The sequence below is a fragment of the Arvicanthis niloticus genome, chromosome 24, assembly GCF_011762505.2.
Source record: "Arvicanthis niloticus isolate mArvNil1 chromosome 24, mArvNil1.pat.X, whole genome shotgun sequence".
Classification (NCBI taxonomy): domain Eukaryota; kingdom Metazoa; phylum Chordata; class Mammalia; order Rodentia; family Muridae; genus Arvicanthis; species Arvicanthis niloticus.
The window spans coordinates 20,125,955-20,145,221 of NC_133432.1; the positions used below are offsets into that span (position 1 = coordinate 20,125,955).

Consider the following 19,267-nt stretch of genomic DNA (forward strand, 5'->3'; position numbering starts at 1 on the left):
AGGTGCCAGGTAAATTTAATTTCCTCTCCTCGAAAATGCTATTATTGTAGGGAGAAATTGCTCAGACATTAAGAGGACTTGTTCTTGCAGGGGACTGGGGTTCAATTCCCAGCACCTACCTGGCAGCTAATCTCTGTAACTCCAGTCCCCAGAGATCCAGTGCCACCTTCTGGCCTCTGTGGGCACTGCATACACAGGGTGCACAGACATACTTACAGGCAAAACACCCATACACATAAAAATAATTTTTAAAAAAATCTATTGTAAAGTTGGAAAACAGTGCTTGCCTAGCCTACATAAGGCCCTGGGTTCAATTCCCACTACTGGGGAAATCTATTATATAATGGCTGGGTGGTATCTCAGTCAGTAACTGCCTGCCTTACAAGCATGAGGACTGACTTTGACCCCCAAAATCTGTTGTGTCAATATGAGGGACCTGAGTTCAGACCCCTCGGAGCCATGGGAAAGTCAGCTGCAGTAGTGCACATTTGTAATCCCACTGTTTCTATGGCAAGAAGGGAGGAAGAGACAGGAGAGTCCCTGAAGCTTACCTGGTGTATACGGCTAGCCTGGTGTGTATACAGCTATCCTGGTACATAGAGCATGAAACAGGAGACCCTGTGAGGATCAACACTTAAAGTTGTTCTATGCACCATGGCACATGTATTTCCCTGTGCACACATGCACATGCACAAACACACAAATATATATGCATGTATATATACCTATACATTATATGCATATGCATATATATATATGCACACACACACACACACACACACACACACACACACACATGTATGCATGTCAGGAATGGTAGCCCCATGCTGGGAAAGCACAAACAAGACGATCCTTGGAGCTAACTCGCCAGTCTAGTCTACTAAGAAGCTCCAGGGCCAGTGAGGGACCCTGTCACAAAAAGAAAAAATGGTGCCTAAGAAACAATGAAGTCATCCTCTCAGAAACTACATGAAGTTATCCTCTGGCTTTTACACTATTATGTGACAGACTTCTTAGAGAGACATAATACACACATCTAAAATGAACCCCCATGACAACCCCAAATAACCACTGTGCCAATATCCACTTTAGTGAACCAATGATTATTTTATTGGGGTTACTAATTGGAGTATAGGTGAGGATTACTTTTTTGTCTTGTTTTGGTTTGGGTTTTTCGAGACAGGGTTTCTCTCTGTAGCCCTGGCTGTCCTGGAACTCATGCTGTAGACCAGGCTGGCCTCAAACTCAGAGATCTGTCTGCCTCTGCCTCCCAGGTGCTGAAATTCAAGGCATGTGCTGAGGCCACCCAGCTAGATGAGGGGTTATTTAGTGGGAACAGGGATGGTGCAGAGCAGCTGTGTCACCAAAGAGCCCACCCTGTCGTGGGTGGCAACTCACAAAGATAGTCCTGGAGCGTTGTGCACAGCCTGCAGGTGGCTCAACAGCCCAAGAATCTCTCTCTGTGCTTTGGGTGATTGAGCCTTCCCACCCCAACGTCGTCTACTCCTGGGTACAGTGGGGGAGGGGCCCTAGAGAATCTTCAGGGTTTCTGTTCTGCTAGCCTTGTGATGGTTTGTTTATCTCCTGCATCTCATGAGCCCTCCTTCCCTCCTTCCCTCCCTCCTTCCCCCCTCCCTCCTTCCCTCCTTCCCCCCCTCCCTCCCTCCCTCCCTCCTGGAGAGAAGGTTTCAGTTTGGAGGAAACTGACATACAATAGCATGCAGCCATGGGCATATGTATACCCATGAACATACATGCATGCACACGCAGAGGAAAGCAACCTTCCAAAACCTGTTTGAGCCTATGGTTACAGTTCTACAATATAACTAAGTATTGTGTCAGCCAATGAGACGGAAGTACCCCAAGACATTGCTTCAATGAAAACTAGTCAAATAATTTGGTATAACTCAATAAATGCCCTTCACTTAAAAAAAATGACTGTCAAATTAGGTGTGGGCGAGGAGGGGTGTGCTTGGTGTTCCAGGAGTTGCTGACATTCCAGGATGTAGCTATGGACTTCACCAGAGAGGAGTGGGCACAGCTGACCCTGGCCCAGAAGATGCTCTATTGAAACGCGATGCTGGAGAATGATAGGAATCTGGTTGCACTGGGTGAACTTGGCGCTGTGGGGACAGGAGAGACCACTCAGTTGAACTTACTTCCTTATGTTGTAAGAGGTGTCAGAAAACCTTGGGGAATACAGTTTAAGCCATTCAGAAGAATGCTAGCCAGCTTTTTGTCTGTTTGTTTCCAGACAAGGTCTCTCTGCATAGCCTTAGAGTTCCCGGAGCTCATTCTGTAGACCAGGTTAGCCTCGAACTCAGAGATCTGCCTGCCTCTGCCTCCCGAGTGTTGGGATTAAAGTTGGGGTTCACCACCTCCACTCAGCTGAGTGCTGACCCATTTTGGAGACAGATATTTGTCTGCTATTCTTTTCCCTCTAGTAAAAAACTGACTTTGTTGAGATTGAGATTCTTCTTCTTCTTCTTCTTCTTCTTCTTCTTCTTCTTCTTCTTCTTCTTCTTCTTCTTCTTCTTCTTCTTCTTCTTCTCTCTTTGAAGACAAGTTCTCACTACATATTCTAGCCTGGCCTTAAACTTGTGGCATTGTTTGCGCCTCAGCCTCCTGAGTACTGAGATGGAGGGTGATGAATGAGCCAGCTGATTTGGAAGTAGTCCCAGAAAAGACAAAAATTCCCTATAAACATGCAAGGCCTACATTTTCCCTCATGACCAGGGCACTAGCTTTATAAGCCAGAAGTGATCACACAGTTGGAACAGGAAGTGCAGTGACACCGGAAAGCAGCAGCCGGCTAGATCAACTTTTCCAGGTGAGATGCAGGCCTAAGGGAAAATCAGCTCCTTCTCAAGAATTCGATAGAGTGTGTTTTCTGTGGGATGGAAAGAATATTTAAAACATTCAGCTCTCCATTCACACTGTATTATTTACACAAAATGGAAAAGGCTGTCCCCTCCCCATCCCCATAGAATAGAAAATATCACATTTGTTATGGGGGGGAAAAACGATATTATGGATGTGAAGGTTTTTAAACTTCTATGAACACTATTACAGATCGCCCCCTGGTGTTTACTCTATTTTTTTCCATATAGCCTGTTCATATTCTTTTTATTGTGTGACTGAATTCTGCCATGCCCTCTGCAATATCACACAATTCATTGTTATTGACACTGCCTAATACCTGTTTATCTAAAATGTCTGCATAGCTAAGAATGGACCTGAAATGAATCCAGTGGACTTAACAGCTGGGAAGGTGATTGTTATATTAGTGATACAGTTGGTTTCTAAGTGTGAACTATAGGTTAAAAACAAACAAACAAACAAACAAACAAAAAACAGCCAGAGCCAGCAAGAAAGTTTGAAGGTTTGGTGTATAAAGGTGATTGCCATGACAACCTTTGAGTTTGATCCCCAAAACCCACAGAGTAAGAGAAAGTGACTCCTACTTCCACACATGTATGGTGGCCTGTGTACATGTACCAATTAAGAATTAAAAATGAAGAACTGTCAGACATTGAGCTTGTGGGCACAGTGGTGCACACTAGCAATACCAGGACTCAAGAGGCTCAAGTAGAATTTTGTGAAACTAGACTGCCCAGACAACATAAAGACTTCGAGGCCAGCCTGGGCTACATAGTAAAAACCTGTCTTCAAATAAACAAAAACAGAAAGTGCCAGGCCTGGTGGTGCCCACCTGTGATCCGATCACTCAAGAGACAGTGGAAAGAGAATGAGGAGTTGGTGACCAACCTTGGCTACATAGGGAGACCCTATCCAAGAAAAGAGGGTGGGCTACTTTAACATAAAGATGTCTTAGATTAATCAAGGGGCTTCCCTCCTGGATAACTTATTTAGCACTATAGGTTCTTTGAATGAACAAAAGATAGCTGGACTTAGGTTTCTGGCTTGGGCAGGAATCGTGCAGCAGTTTCTGTGTCAAAGCTTAGATTTATACCAGTTGACTCATACGAGACACTCGTGATTATACATCCCAGCAAAACTTGGGTTGTGCAGACTAGTCCTGTCTCAGCAGCTTCTCCAGTCTCACCCATTGAAGGTATCCATTAGTTATGTTGGGGCCTTGGACTTTTGGAGTGGGAGTCTGCCCTGGCCTTCTCAGAGGTGCATATAATCTTGTCCTTGTGGGACATGTGCCAGAGCTGTGTGTGTCATCCCAAGGACACTTGTAAGTGCCTTAACAGTTATGTCAGAGGCTGGAGGTTGCCGCAGTTGTCTGCAGACCTAGCACTCAGGAAGTGCTTCACCTTCCCTCCCTGGTTCTCCAGGCCCCGAGGACCCTATGCCCCACCTATGTCTCCTCTGCCCAACTATTGGATGTTACCATCTTTATTCACCAATCAAAAATAACTTGGGGTGAGGGGTGGGGGACAAGGTCACATAGTTCACTTGGATCTACATGCAGACTACATCTCGTCTCTGGGGCAACCAGGTCTTGGGGGCCTGTACTTAGCATTACAACACACAGCAAAAGACTAAACCTCAACAGATGTGACTATTTTAAAGACTTAGCTTTTACTTGTATTTATTTTACGCGTATGTTTGGGGTCATGTATGTCAGTGCACCACATGTTTGCAGTACCTATGAGAGCCAGAAGAGGGCATCCGATGCCCTGGAATTGGAGTTACAGATGGTTGTGAGCCACCATGCAGGTGCTGGGATGGACACCAGGACCTCTGCAGGAGCAACCAGTGCTCTTAACTGCTGAGCCATCTCTCCAGCCCCAAGAGACTCTTTCCTTTATGCATTTCTACATCTATTTTAATATGTTATTCTATACATTACTTGTATCCTTTTAAACAAAAAAATAAAAAAGGAAAGTAATTTTTAACTAAACAAGCTAGCATTACCATAGGACAGTCTGCAAATAAGTTTTGTAGGGCCTGGACCTAGATCTGCCTTCTGAAACCACAGATATCCCTCTGATGTCTCCCATAGTCCTTTAGCATTTCTTTCTCTTTTATCCTTTCAGCCATGGCTACTTCTGGATGGCCATTGTCTTGCTCTGGCTTCCACACGTGTGTTTTCAATGTTTCCGTCCGTGCTCACCATCCCCTCCTTTCTTGGCCTTCCTGCTTGTTTTATGTCCGTATTGTAAAATGTTCATTGTGTGCTCCGTTAGGGTGATCCTGTAATTCTGCATGTAATGGTTTTCGTTTCAAAGCCTAATGCCAGAAAGGATTTGTACACTCTGAATCTCTTTTAGATGGGGTGGACAAACCTGAAATGAAGAAAACATTGCTCCTGCACAGTACATCCAGTGAAAATCAGTTCCATGAGGGTCATAATGGAACGACTGAGGCCCGTTCTGGTACTCCCTCTTAGGAAGACTCTGAGATTTTGATCATCCGTTAGAATGGAACCAAGAAAAGCGGCAGAAGCGTTTGGAACAAGCATCTTTCACCCACTGAAAAATTACACAAAAAGCAAGGGATGTAGTAACTTCGAGGAAAACTATAATCTGAACTCAAACCTTGTACACCACGAATCCCTCCCATGAAGAAACCTCTCTGCTATGACACACAAGAAAAGAGCAGCAAACGGCATTCAGATTTGATGTATTGTCATGGAAACTACCTAAGAGAAAACCCCTATGAATATAAGGAGTGTGGGAAAATCTTCAGTCGGCATCCTCTTCTTACTAATTGTATTCTCAGAGAGAAACACCGTGAATGTGGAGAGCCTTTCAACCAAAACTCAACTTGTAACCCACCTCAAATAGTCCTCGCGGGAGAAAAACCCTACCCGTGTAATGTCTATGAGAGAAGATTCAGCCAGAGAATCCACCTCGCTCAGCATCCGAGAATCCATTCCGGGGAGAAACCTTTCGCCCGAAACGAATGTGCCTTCGGTCAGCCTTCATCCTTCATGCAGCACTTGAGAATCCACAAGGGAGAGAAGCCCAACAAGTGTGATCACTGCTGGAAAGCTTTTCGCTTCATCACCTCCCTCACGGAGCATCGAGCAGAGCATCGCAGACTTCACCCCAGAGAGAGACCTTATAGATGCAGATGAATGCAGGGTTTTATGGGAAAACCTTCAGCCAGAGCAATCACCTTAACCAACATGGGAAAATCCACAGCCATGAGAAATCGTGTGACCTATAAACTCGAGGAAAACCTCAAGTTGAAGTCTTGCCCTCAGTGGCACGCAACTCAGAAGGAAAACATGAACTTACAGAGATGGGTGGTTTTCAAATTCAGTCTTTTCATTTATGATCGAATTATTCGTGGTGTGAAGAACACTTTATCTACCAGTGAGATTTCACCGCATAGAAATCGAATTTATTACTAAATTTAGTACTTTTATAATATTCACAGATGTCTTATAAATACTAAATGTTGTTATATTTACAAAGAAATATACATTGGGTCATATTCTGAATCCAGTGTAAAACCGAAACAATGGCGGTGTGGGGACATGCCTGTAATTCTAGCACTCTGAGATGTTGTTACTGTTTTCTTTGTAACCCTAGCACATGGTAAGGAGAGAGGATTAGGAATTTAAGACAACCCTCTACTATAGATGGACTTCAAGGCTAATTTGGATGACTCGTGGCCCCGTTTTTAAAAAGAGAACAAAATAATTGGGAAAAACCCACAAAAATCTAAAAAGGCAACAACCTACAATTACTAACCTGTACATTTATTCTATAGTACTGTTTAATTATGTAACTATTGATTAAACAAGGTGGCATTGTAATATAGTCAGTTACATAAAATAGAATAAACAGAAAGAGTAATTGTTCTCAAACATTAGTCATTTTGTGCTTTGTTTACAGTTTTTCCTATACTTACTCTTAATCCTTTTTTAAAGGGCGTAGGATTTTTAGCCTGACCTAATAAATATCTATGGAACTTAATAGTTTGCTATACTAATTAAAATTTACCCCCCACCACACACACACAAAAAAGAGAGCCCACAGTCTATTAAAGGCAAATAAAACAAAACAAACTCAAACCAGGTATGAAATAGGTAGTAGAAAGTATAAATACAGAGACAATTAACACACACACACACCATCACTTGGAGGTTATTGTTTTGTTCTGGTCAGAGCTGAACTGGAATTACCCTCCAAAGGATGGCAAGGCAGTTTCTACAAGAGCAGTCCCTAACTGACCTGAAATTGCTGTTTAGGACGCCAAAGAAAGATACATTAGATTCCAGGGCAAATTAGTACAGAAGACTCACGAGACTTTCCATTTCATCAGTGCAAAAGTTATGAGAAGAGAGGGATGTTCTATTTAGTTTTGTCCAATTAAGGAAGCCTGTGTGTGTGTGTGTGTGTGTGTGTGTGTGTGTGTGTGTGTGTGTGTGAGAGAGAGAGAGAGAGAGAGAGAGAGAGAGAGAGAGAGAGAGAGAGAGAAGGCTTAACTATACATCTTTTTTTTGTTGTTGTTTTTGTTTTTTTTTTTGAGACAGGGTTTCTCTGTGTAGCCCTGGCTGTCCTGGAACTCACTTTGTAGACCAGGCTGGCCTCGAACTCAGAAATCCGCCTGCCTCTGCCTCCCAAGTGCTGGGATTAAAGGCGTGCACCACCACTGCCCAGTTGTAGCCTCTCTTTTACTCATCTTTTCCCAACAATGCCTAGCACAGATTCTTAGAATAAATGTTCTATGGATGTTTGAAAAAAAAAAAAGTTGGACAGATTTATGCTTTGTTTTATTGTTGTTATTTTAATACTGGGGATTTGTTTCCAGGACATGGTACATGAAAGAAAAGCCCTTGGCCATTTGTCCGTATTTCTGTGCCACCACAGCCACCTTTAATATTAACTTGAAATTTTTTGACCTGCATATTATACATATTTATGAGATACAGTGTGGCATTACAGCGCACACCTACAGTAATATCAGGGTAGTTGGCATATCCTTACACTTACCACATCTTTGCCTGAAAACTACTCAGGAGCACCTATATCCGCTACTTTGACCTATGCAAATATCACACTATGCAACAGGACATTATAAATTATTGCAGATCATGCCTGTAATCCAACACTGGAAAGGCGGAGGCAAACCAGATGTAGTGTGAGACTGAAAAAAAAAAAAAAGGAGTTTCTGTCTGACAAATACAAGGTCCTTTGATGTGAAGACATGTCCAATCTATTCCTGGGAAATCAAAAGAGCAGGAAACAAAATGGAACAGGAAAAACGTAGGAACCTCCTGCGCATCTACAGCAGTGGCTACGGAGAACGTATAAGCGGGACACACTTTACCTCGGACTTCCGCCGGAGGTGCGGTTTCAAAATAGATTGGGCGGGTTCTTATCTTTAGCCCCGCCCAAGACAGGACTAGCGCCCTGTAAAAAGGGAGGGGTGGGGCTAGCGCGCTGTGTACGTCATCACGCTGCGCCCATGCTCCGTCGGCCTTGGTCCGAGTGGTAGACTCCAGAGGTGAGCGAGGGTTCGAGGTCTGGGTATAATGGTCAGCGGTGCTGCGTCTCCTGTCAGTTTCCCTTGTGGTTTCCGTAGCGACTGATTCCCAAAGCGGCTCGAGTCAAAGTCTCGTCGTTCCTGTACAGGAAGCTGGCTGACCGGCTGAGGTCTTGCATTGAGCCCTTGTGTGTTTGGTAGCGGCCTGTAATGGCTATAATTGAGACAGACAGAGCTGTAGTAAATGCTGTGACCTTGAGATCGTGCCCTGGTAACGACAAAGAATAAGCCCCGTAGACTCGGGAGTTGAGCGCTTCAAACAACAGCGTTTATTATAATACTTCCTAATTGGGGACCAGTTCCAAGAAAGGACACCAAGTGACACGGACGAAGTGTTTCTAAATGTTTACAGATCAAAGAATAGCGGGTAAAGGGTAAATAAGGTGACATGTCTTGTAGTGATATAGTAGGCACCTATAGGTAAAAGAGCTTTGGTCTATAAAGCACCTGTGATCGGCACCAAGGGAATTTTCCAGATGGTTAGGTAGAGACGCAATGAGGCTGGACCCTTAACTGCTTATTTTCCCGTTGGATCCCTCCTCATTTGGAGAGAGTGACTCCAGTGTGACCAGTTTACTTGTATGCTTGCACACTAATAGTTCACAAAACACTTGTGAGCAGGCCATGTTATTCCTAACTTCCCATATAGGGAATCCGAGGGTTAGATTCATTTTAAACTTTGTAAACATCATAAAGATAAAACCTGTAAGCGTCTCTGACCCGGCTGTTTCAGAGAGGTAGAAAGAATGACTACTGGACACTGGCATTGCTCCTGACTAAATCCCCTTGGTAAACCCTGAGCACCAGAATGCTAGTTTAAATGGGGTATTGTGTCACCAGCCTGTGTGTAATCTCAGAGGATCCCCTGGAACTGGTGCTATATAAGGTATCCTTGTAAGCCACCATAAGGGTGCTTGGAAACTGAGCCCGGGTCCTCTGGAAGAGCAACCCACACTTAGCTGCTTAGGTGGCTTTCCAGCCCAACTAATGGGAGGCTAACGTAGAAGGATCTCCCAGTTTAAGGCTAGCCTGGGCTACAGTGGAGGAAGGTAAACGTCAGGAAAAAGAAACATTGGTTTGCTCATGGAAAGGGGAGAGGGGGCAAGAGTGTGTCTTAGCAATGTTAAGCTTTGAGAGTTTGTTTGTTTGTTTGTTTAATTTTAGGTGCTCACAGACACATAATGTCAATAGTCCGTTCATCTGTCCACGCCAAATGGGTTGTGGGGAAGGTGATTGGTACGGCAATGGTAAAAACTGCTAAAGTAAGAGCGACCAGACTTGTGTTGGATCCCTACTTACTGAAGGTGAGGACTCTAAAGTGCCATTGATAAGTTACCACTGGTGTACTGCAGCGGTTCTCAGCCTGGGGGTCGCGACCCCTTTGGGAGTCACATATCAAATGTTTGCATTTTGATTCATAACAGGAACAACATGACAACTATGAGGTAGCAATGGAAATAACGTTATGGTTGGGGTCACCACAACATGAGGAACTGAATTAAAGGGTCGCAGCATTAGGAAGGTTGAGGACCACTGCTTTAGGGTCTGAGCAGAAAAGCACTTTCCAGTCAATAAAAGATAAAGTTGAACACCTGCAGCAATCCGCTACACCCACTGCTGACCTGTAGGTGTAACCTGGTTCATAGGAGGCTTTCAGGAACACACAGTTCATTTCGATATTTCCTGTAGTGTCTAGCTGGGCAGAACAGCATGGAACAGAGGACAAGACACTTCCTTCCTTCTTCCCAGGTTGCCATAAGAGACATCCCAGTAAAGAGACATTTGAGCTGGCCTTCCTGTACAATTCTATTCCTGGGCCAGGTGGCAAGAAGTCATTGCACCTTGATGAATCCATTGTGTGGTTCTTTCAGCAGTGATACGGCACAGCCTCCTGCAGAAATAGCAAGTGGTTCCAGACATCGAGGCCACAAGTTGGTATTCTAGTTTAAGGAATGCAAGGACAGTCGGAGGTGGACTGCGAAGGATCCTTTGTGCTTTGTTGCTGTGTCACTCTGTGTAGCTCTGGCTGTCCTGGAACTCAGTATGTAGACCAGACTGGCTTTGAACCCACAGAGATCCACTTGCCTCTGCCAGGGGTGTGCACCAATATAGCCAGGAATCCACTGTGTATTGATTTCATCCTTTAAATAAAGGAAAGACTGAGTCCAAGAGATGAGGACCAGCATTAGGAGTGAGGAGGGGGATTTTGCAAAACTGTGGGATAGAAACAATAAGGACCTGAACTAAAGTGGCGGCAGCATTGGGAATGCAGTGGGCAAGGTAGACCTGGGAAGAAGAGACTGCGCTGGGGTTTGTTAGATGAATGGGGGCAAGATCTGGGTTCAATTCCCAGCACTCACATGGCAGCTCACAACTCTGTAACTCCAAATCTACACAGATATACATGCAGGCAAAACACCAATGCACATAAAAAAATTAATGAAAAAAAACAACTATATATTAAGGGCTCTGTTCAAAATTAACAAAATATTTAGAAAGGAATAAAGAAAGAAAGAAAATGGGGGGGGGGGGGGGAGAACAGCTTTCCAGGATTTGTTTTTTCGCACCACAGGTCACAGATAGGAGTTACCGATCTGCCCTCTCCTCCTTTCCACAGTACTTTAATAAGCGGAAAACCTACTTTGCTCACGATGCCCTCCAGCAGTGCAGCGTCGGGGACATCGTGCTCCTCAGAGCTTTGCCCGTCCCACGATCAAAGCACGTGAAACACGAACTGGCTGAGATCGTCTTCAAAGTCGGCCGAGTTATCGACCCGATCACTGGAAAGCCCTGTGCAGGAACCGCCTACCTAGAGAGCCCCCTCCTTTCAGAAGCCACCCCCCTCAGCGAAACTCAGGAAGAGCTCAAGGTCTCCTGAACCTGGGGAAGAAGGAGCCAGCGGGATTTCTGTCTGTGTTTGCTCAATGGCGATCATTCCTGTCCAGTTTCTCCTGTGACTTAGAAGTAGCAAGCAAAGTAAAGAGCTTAGTGTTCCGTCACGGTCTGCATCCTTTGTCAGATTCTCTGAGCTGAACTTCCCGGTTACTCCGCGTCCTAAGTATGCTGCATCATTTTGTAAGCTCACTGTCCTAGATCGTGTGTATTGTTTCCTTTGTTTTGCTTTGCTCACTCTCCTAGATTGTATGTATTGTTTACTTTGTTTTGCTTAGCTCGAAGAAATCTTGGACTTAGCACCTTTATTTTAAAAGAAGAAAACCTTTTGATAATAACATAAAAGACTAAATTTAGTTTTGGTAGCTTAATTTTTCAAAAGGTATTGCGTGTGTCCACGATGCCTGTGTGGGCACAGACATGCCACCGCACACTGTGTGAGCCAGAGGACAGCTTTGTGGAGTCCGCTCTCCCTTCACTCTTACAGGGTTTCTCACACGCAGATGGCCAGGTTTGCACAGCTAGCGCCGGCACCCACTGAGCACCCTGCTGGCACTGAGTATAAATGGTTCATATTCAAAGTAAATTAAATTTGGGCTGTTTTGCTGTATTTTGGGAGACAGGGTTTTTCTGTATGGCCTTGGCTGTGCTGAAACTTGCCCTGTAGACCAGGCTGGCCTCCAAATCACAGAGACTTACCTGCTTCTGCCACTGAAGTGCTGGCATTAAAGGTGTTTGCCACCACTGTCACTAGTACATTTAATTGTTTTGCCTCTGATTTCACCAACTCCCAAGGGGAAATGTTTTAAATGCTGTAAAGATTTTTTACTGCAGAAACTTTGGCCTATATATTTCATTTTTTCTGACTCCTAGAAGGAGACTTGGGATATATTTCAACTTGAGCTAATATCTGTTATCTGTGTGTTTGTTTAGTTGTTTTCAAATTGTGTCTCAGTATATAAAGCCCAGGTGAGCCGTGAATTTATAGTCCTACCTCAAGCTCCAGGTAGCTGGGATCAGTAGGTGTGTGCCATAGGGCCTAGTTAATAGACAGTACTAGTGATAAGCACAGGCACTCACGGATCATCAGAACGAAAGTGGAGAGGGACACAGAGGTGCCCTTACAGCAGATAGGAGGGTAAGCGGCAAGAGGCCAGATAAGAGAAAGGGGGGTGAGGGAACACTCTGCAGACTAGTAAGTGGTGAGTATGGAGAGGGCAGTTCAAGCAGAGGAAAAAGTGTGAAGTCCTAAGTAATAACATGGCTAGTGAAGCTGGAGAAGTGGCCCAGTGGTTAGGAACTCTTAGGGTCTAGGAATCACCTCATAAACCACACGAACACAGATCTCAGTCGGACAAGGATAGTTTATTGATCATACGCCCCAGGACCAATTGACCAGGGCCAAAGACCAGATTCGGGAACTGAACTGTGACCCCAAGTTAAGATCTTACAGGGTTTTTAAGCCCAATATCCACAGCCAAGTTATTTTACCAATTAGGATTTAGGAATAGGGGGTCTCCTTAGGAACATGTCTTTGTTGTATACGTACCTGTTTCCATTGGTTGGGGTATTCAACTGTGGCGGAAGACGTGCCTTGTTTAATATTCATATTCTGACTTGTCTACCAGGATGGGACTTATCTAACATTCATGTCTTAACTTGCCATCCAGGTTGTCAGTTACCCACATACATGTCTCTTTCTGCCAAGTAGGATGTCAGTTCCCAGGAAAGTCTTGGAAACTTAAACTTCACTGGACTGCTACTCAAAATGGAAGTCTTATTCCATATAGTTTTTTATATTGGTGCGGGTGTCTCTCTTGTGTTGGGGTCCATTCCAGGGGTGGCTTATAAAAGCAAATACCATAAAAGCTTATACATAGGTGCAGGGAGTACTGGTGGGTGGTTTGGGTCCAAGCTTATTGTAGGTAACTATACAAACCGTTCTACTGACTTCTATCATGATTGGTTTACAAGGACACAGAACATAACAGAATATGTAATCAGTCTTGGCATTAGAAAGTTTCCTAGTAACAGCAGAAACATTTGAGAAAGTTTCATTATAATGGCAGGCTAGGGCTGGAGAGATGGCTCAGCAGTTAAGAGCACTGGCTGTTCTCCCAAAGGTCTTGAGTTCAATTCCCAGCAACCACATGGTGGCTCACAACCATCTGTAATGGGATCCAACACCCTCTTCTGGTGTGTGTGAAGAAAGCTACAACATACTCATATACATAAAATAAATATTATTTAAAAAAAAAAATGGCAGGCTAGCCAGGTAACTGTTACCTAGGCCTTAACAGGAACACAGGCTGATTTTGCAAAGGACCCAGGTTCAGTCCTCGGTACCCATGTCACATGGCAGTTCAAAACAGTTAACTTGGGCTGGAGAGATTGCTCAGCAGTTAAGAGCATTGACTGCTCTTCCAGAGGTCCTGAGTTCAATTCCCAGCAACCACATGGTGGCTCACAACCATCTGTAATGGGATCCAATGCCCTCTTCTAGTGGGTCAGAAGACAACAACGGTGTACTCATACATAAACTAAATAAATCTCAAAAAAAAAAAAACAAAAACAAAAACAGTTAACGCCAGTTCCAGATCTGGCGCCCTCTTCTGTTCTCCATTAGCACTGCATGCATGTACACATACAGCCTGGCAAAGCTCCAATTTTTTTTTTTTTTTTTTTTTTTTTTTTTTTTTTTTTTTTTTTTTTTTTTTTTTTTACAAAGCATAACCAGGAGTTTTTGAAGCAGAGAGAATTGCTGGGACATTTTGAATATAGGTAGACATTAGAGAAATAAGATAATGGATTATTTACAGTCAGAGAAAAGGATTACAAAGTTAAACAGCACCAGTGTAGAGAACTGGATACAGTAAGATGAAGGGCTAGGAAACTATTAAAAACTGATTCTAAGGCTGGGCAGTGGTAACACACACCTTTAATCCTAGCACTCAGGAAGCAAAGGCAGGTAGGTGGATCTCTGGGTTCAAGGCCAGCCTGGTCTACAGAGCAAGTTTTGGGACAGCCAGGGCTATACAGAGAAACCTTGTCTGGGGGAAAGGGGAAAAAAACAAAAAAAAAAAAAAAAAAAAAAAAAAAAAAAAAAAAAAAAAAACACCTGATCCTAAAACCTAAACACCTTGTACAGAGAGGTGGGATAGCTTATGTTTCTAGGAAAAACTCTTGACTTGGTGCCAGGAAAGATGATGGAAGGGGAAGTCTTTTAGACCAGTGGTTCCTAACGCAGCCTTTAATACAGTTCCAGGTGGGTACCTCTGCAGACCCCCTGAAGATCAATAGAGGAATGGTGTCTGTGTTCCTAAGACCATTGGAAATAAGCATTTTCTAATAGTCTTAGATGACCTTTGGAGTCAAGACCCACAGGCTGAGAAGCCCTGTTTTAGAGCATCTGGATCTCTGGCAGATGGACCAGGATGGTCCTCTCAGCATGTATGACTGACACCTGTTGGACCTCTCAGGTCTCCAACTCCAATTATCTGTAAGATACTTGACCAATTGATGCACGTGCTGATGTATCGGTTTTCATTAAAGTTTCTTGGGCTTGAGACATAGGTCAGTGGTAGAGTACTTGCCTGGCAAGCACAGGATTATAGGAAGAACATCCTGATGGTGCTCACCTGTAAGCTAGCAACCTTGCCACCAAGCCTGACAACCCAAGTGGGTCTGAGTCCCTGGGACCCACATGGTAAAAGCAAAGAACAACTCCCAGAATTTTTTCTCAGTCCTGCACGCATGCTTGTTGTCATGGCCCAAGTACCCACACACATGCACAGGTAAATAAATGTAATTTATAAATTTAACTTTTTTTAAAATTAGGCTTCGGGAAGACTCTTGTGATGAGAAATATGAGCCTGGTAGTGCACACCTTTAATCTCAGCACTCAGGCAGAGGCCACGCTGGTCTACATTGTTGAGTTCCAGGCCAGCCAAGGCTACATAGTGATTCTCAATCTTCCTAACGCTGTGACTATTCAGTATTCTAGATTTGCCTGTGGGCAGACCCGCCTGAGGAGGATAGAGGAGTACTGTCTCAGTTCCCAAATCCATCTTCATCTTCCATGGTGGTCTTCGGAGACCTCTTTGAAAAGGTCATTGGACAGCAATGGCATCTCGACCCACAGGTTGAGAACCACCAGGGCCTAAACCCACTTGGGTAGTAGTAAACATTCACCACACTCAGCAAGTTCAAGACAACCCTAGGCAACTTGGCAGGACCTATTTCCAAACTAGATTGAAGAAGCATAGCTCATTGGTAGAGCACATGCATATACAAGGCCCTAAGTAGTCACCCAAGGCCCAGTACTTGGGAGGAGAGCACTGGACCAAAGAACTAATGAAACTCCAGAGCAAAAGGGCAGTGGGGTGGGGAAAATACAGGGGGGAAAAAATGGCCTAATGCCAAGTAGCACAAAAGCAGAATCATTAAAGAAATGTATAAACGCCAAGTTGGCGTTCCAAGAGAGAGAGTGTTGAAGCTCCTAACACATGAAGTTGAATCAAGTGCAATAATGCGCATCCATGATCCAGCTCAGCACTGCAGAGGTGGAGGCGGAGCATCGAGAGTTTGAGGTCATCCTGGACTGAATAATGAGGTCCAATAACTAAACAGGTTATGACAACTCATGCAAGGAATCTCAGGACCCAGAAGAGTAAACAAAGAGGATCGCTGTTAGAACAGGACCCAAGAATGGAGTCCTGTGAGGGGAATTCGGAATGCTTGTGGGAAACTCTAAGAAAGCAAGAGTCTTACAACCTCAGTTTCTTCACGCCCCTCCCAGGTGTAGTGGAGAGCAGTGAGTTCAGATTACCCATTACTGCTTGCTGCTGTTGTTATATGCCTCTGTGGAAAACCCTTTTTTTTTTTTTTTTTTTTTGACATATGGGTCTTGTCCTTGTGTTTGTACACTTAACTCATGCGATTATTCTTCTTCTTCTTCTTCTTCTTCTTCTTCTTCTTCTTCTTCTTCTTTTTCGGTTTTTTTTTTTTTGTTGTTGTTGTTGTTGTTTTTTCGAGACAGGGTTTCTCTGTGTAGCTCTGGCTGTCCTGGAACTCACTCTGTAGACCAGGCTGGCCTCGAACTCAGAAATCCACCTGCCTCTGCTTCCCAAGTGCTGGGATTAAAGGTGTGCGCCACCACCGCCCGGCCATGCGATTCTTCTAAACCCTCAGAGTATAAATTGTCTGATGCTCTGAATAAAGCCTATTGAGACTTTAGTCCACCTCATTTTTAGGCTCCATTCTCCCAGGTTCAACCCCCATCAGGATCAGTAAGCAGATCACCATCAGTCTGAGGCTTGACTGGCCTCCACATAAAGATCCTGTTTCAGCTAAGTTGAGAAATGGAGGATCTGTATAAGAAAGGCAGGGCACAGCCACACTTGAGGCCCTGCCCCCAGCGAGGCTCGTATCTGTCTCCCACGGATGTATGGAACTCTCTCAGCCTCATACATATTCAAAGGAACAAGTGCCTCTCCCAGCCTGAACGACCACCCCAACAGCATTCTGCTTGTTAGAAAACTTTACCCATGGGGCTGGAGAGATGGCTCAGCACTGGCTGCTCTTCCAGAGGACCAGGGTTCAATTCCTAGCACCCACATGGCAGCTCCTAACTGTCTGCAACTCCAGTTCCAGGGGCCCCACACCCTCACACAGACATACATGCAGGCAAAACACTAATGAAGCACATAGACTAGGGAGAGAAAAATTTAAAGGTAAAGAAAGCCACACCTCTTGAGCTTCAAGAGTACAGGTGGTGAAGAATCAGTCACCATTCTGATCCTCTTACCCAGAAACCCAGGCGGCCACCAACTGGAGAGTATCTTTCTCTTGGCCTCTGCAGGTAACCGAGGCCCAGGCTGCTCCCCATTTCTCTGATTCCTCGGGATCTAGTTCTATTTCTGCCTGCTCCTGTCTTGCTGAGGTTTCAGCCTTATATCCGTAGCTCTTTTATTATCCCTACAGAATACATTTTCCCCTATACCAGTGGTTCTCAACTTTCCTGATGCTGCTACACTTTAACACGTTTCCTCATTTCGTGGTGACCCTCGACCGTAAAATCAGGCTCTGGAGTCTCTCATGCACAGATCTATTCCTTTCTCGTGGATCTCCCCGTGTACATGTCAGAGACGACCAGGTTCCTTTCTCACACCCATTTCGGGACACTGAGGACCTACGGTTGTGTACTCGGATTTACGGTTGTCTTCAGCAACTGCTTGGCGCGCCCCCTGGCGGCAGGACCGCGGCGGCACGCTGCTCCCCCTAGCGGCCGCGCCCCCGCACTACAGAGGCCTAGCGCCCTGCCCCGCCCCGCCCCAGCCTGGTCGGCCCGGCCGGGGGAGGGGTCGCGGCAGCGGCGGCGTCAGCGACACCGAGGCGGTAGGAGCTTCAGGCTCCGGAGCAAGATGGCGGCGCGGGTACTGCTCGCGCGAGGAGGCCTGCTGCGGCCAGCCGCCCCCGGCAGCTTCCTGCCCGGGCTCCGGTGAGCAGCGCCGCCCTTTCCGGGGCCCGGCCGGGGAGGGGCCGCCGTGGGGCGAAGGGCGCGGGGTCCCCGGGGCGGGGAGGGGACCCCGGGGGCCGGCCTCCGAGTCCCAGGCGACGGAGGGCTGGCGTGGCTGCAGCGCCTTCCCGGGCCCCCGTGGGGCTCAAGGTCACCGTCCTGCCGGCGCCGCCCTTGCGGGGAACGCCCGGGCTCGCGGGCCGAGTCCGTCCGCAGCCTCCGCGCGCTGCGTCCCCCGCAGTAGCGTTGCCTCGCCCCAGGTCGTAAAGAGAAGCAAGAGGATGGCGGGTACCCCCGGGGAAGCTGCACCCCGAGGTCCCCACTCGGGACAGCCCTTAAATTTGAAAGCGGAGTGGATCCAAAAAAAAAAAAAAAAAAAAAAGTAACCGACGGCGGCCAGCTGTAGTAGATGGCGGAGTTCGCTGTCGAAACTTTTTCTAACCCCCCGAGGAGCCTGGTTGGTTGTGTCAACCTGTCACCTTGACATCCCCACGTTTAAATAACGAAAAGCCATCCGAATTTACCGACAGATTTGTTTTCCCTTCTTTCCTTCCTTTGTATGGCTATTTGATGTTCAAACGGTTTTTTTAGGATTTATTTTTTTATTTCATGTGTGTTAAGTGTTCGCCTACATGGATGGCTATCACATAGGTGAGGGGGTGGGTGGGGGGCAGCCAGAAGAAGGCTTTGGATCCCCCAGAACCGGAGTTACAGAGGGTTGTGAGCCGCCATGTGGGGGCTGGGAATCGAATCTGGGTCCTCTTCTAGAGCAGCAAGTGTTCTTAACTCCTGAGCCATCTCTCCATCTCTCCCTGTTTGTTTTTTGAGACAAAGTCTTGTTACGCGTATCCCTGTCTGGCCTTGAACTTTCTGCAGACCTTGTGTTTCAGACTCCGAAGTACTGCAGTTGCAGGTATGCACTACCAAGGCCAGCCATGGCTAATTGAAACGTTGCTTTTTTTTTTTTTTTTTTTTAAACCTCTCAGCGCTCGGGCACGTGTCTGTAATTCATTTTCTTCCACCCTGTGGGTCTGGGAAATTGAATGTAGTTTATCAAATTTAGTAGCCAGTTTGTTTTGTTTTTGTTTTTGTTTTTGTTTTTTTACCCCTTAAGCCATCTCACCAGCCCCAGAACTTTTCCGAAGGTTTCTTTTGTTTGTGTGTATAAGTGTTTTTACCTGCGTATCTGTATGTGTACCGTGTGCATGCCTGGGGCCTACAGGGATCAGAAGAAAGTGTCTGATCCTCTGGAATTACAGTTACCGAAATGCTTGTGAGCCACCACGTGGGCACTGGGAACGGAACTCGGCTCCTCTAGGAAAGAAACAAGTGGTCTTAGCCACGGAGCCATCTCTCCAGCACTATGGGAGTACCATATAATATGGC

At 45.6% G+C, this 19,267-nt stretch overlaps 3 protein-coding genes across 5 annotated transcripts in view; all 3 read left to right on the forward strand.

Annotated features, from left to right (window-relative positions):
- The first annotated feature begins 2,077 nt into the window (after positions 1 to 2,077).
- Znf713 (zinc finger protein 713) lies at positions 2,078 to 6,144 on the forward strand. The gene is given in 7 exon segments (XM_076923375.1): positions 2,078 to 2,111; positions 5,244 to 5,317; positions 5,319 to 5,335; positions 5,337 to 5,458; positions 5,461 to 5,517; positions 5,520 to 6,046; positions 6,049 to 6,144. Coding segments are annotated over 7 exon segments (927 nt in total).
- Positions 6,145 to 8,303: 2,159 nt separating this feature from the next.
- Positions 8,304 to 12,120, forward strand: Mrps17 (mitochondrial ribosomal protein S17). 2 transcript variants are annotated; one of them, XM_076923013.1, is made up of 3 exons: positions 8,304 to 8,433; positions 9,637 to 9,776; positions 11,090 to 11,720. In XM_076923013.1, exons 2-3 carry the CDS (start codon positions 9,654 to 9,656, stop codon positions 11,348 to 11,350), a joined length of 384 nt encoding a protein of 127 aa, XP_076779128.1. In that variant the 5' UTR covers positions 8,304 to 8,433; positions 9,637 to 9,653; the 3' UTR covers positions 11,351 to 11,720. The 2 variants fall into 2 exon arrangements, with proteins under 2 accessions (XP_076779128.1, XP_076779129.1); XM_076923014.1 differs by lacking the exon at positions 8,304 to 8,433 and adding an exon at positions 8,459 to 8,582 and having other exon boundaries at positions 11,090 to 12,120.
- Positions 12,121 to 17,666: 5,546 nt separating this feature from the next.
- Positions 17,667 to 19,267, forward strand: part of Nipsnap2 (nipsnap homolog 2) — a 33,192-nt gene continuing 31,591 nt past the window's right edge. Inside the window, exon 1 of one of the 2 annotated variants that reach the window (XM_076923015.1) lies at positions 17,667 to 17,863. In XM_076923015.1, coding sequence (XP_076779130.1) covers positions 17,787 to 17,863 — 77 coding nt within the window. In that variant the 5' untranslated portion in view covers positions 17,667 to 17,786. The remainder of the gene's footprint in view (positions 17,864 to 19,267) is intronic. The other variant, XR_013107073.1, reaches the window with a different exon arrangement.

What these genes read in the sequence shown, in the direction of transcription:
- Mrps17 (XM_076923013.1), top strand. Translation starts at nt 9,654, where the DNA reads ATGTCAATAGTCCGTTCATCTGTCCACGCCAAATGGGTTGTGGGGAAG. An exon ending in TGGATCCCTACTTACTGAAG is followed by an intron (nt 9,777 to 11,089) that starts GTGAGGACTCTA and finishes TCCTTTCCACAG; the next exon opens with TACTTTAATAAGCGGAAAAC.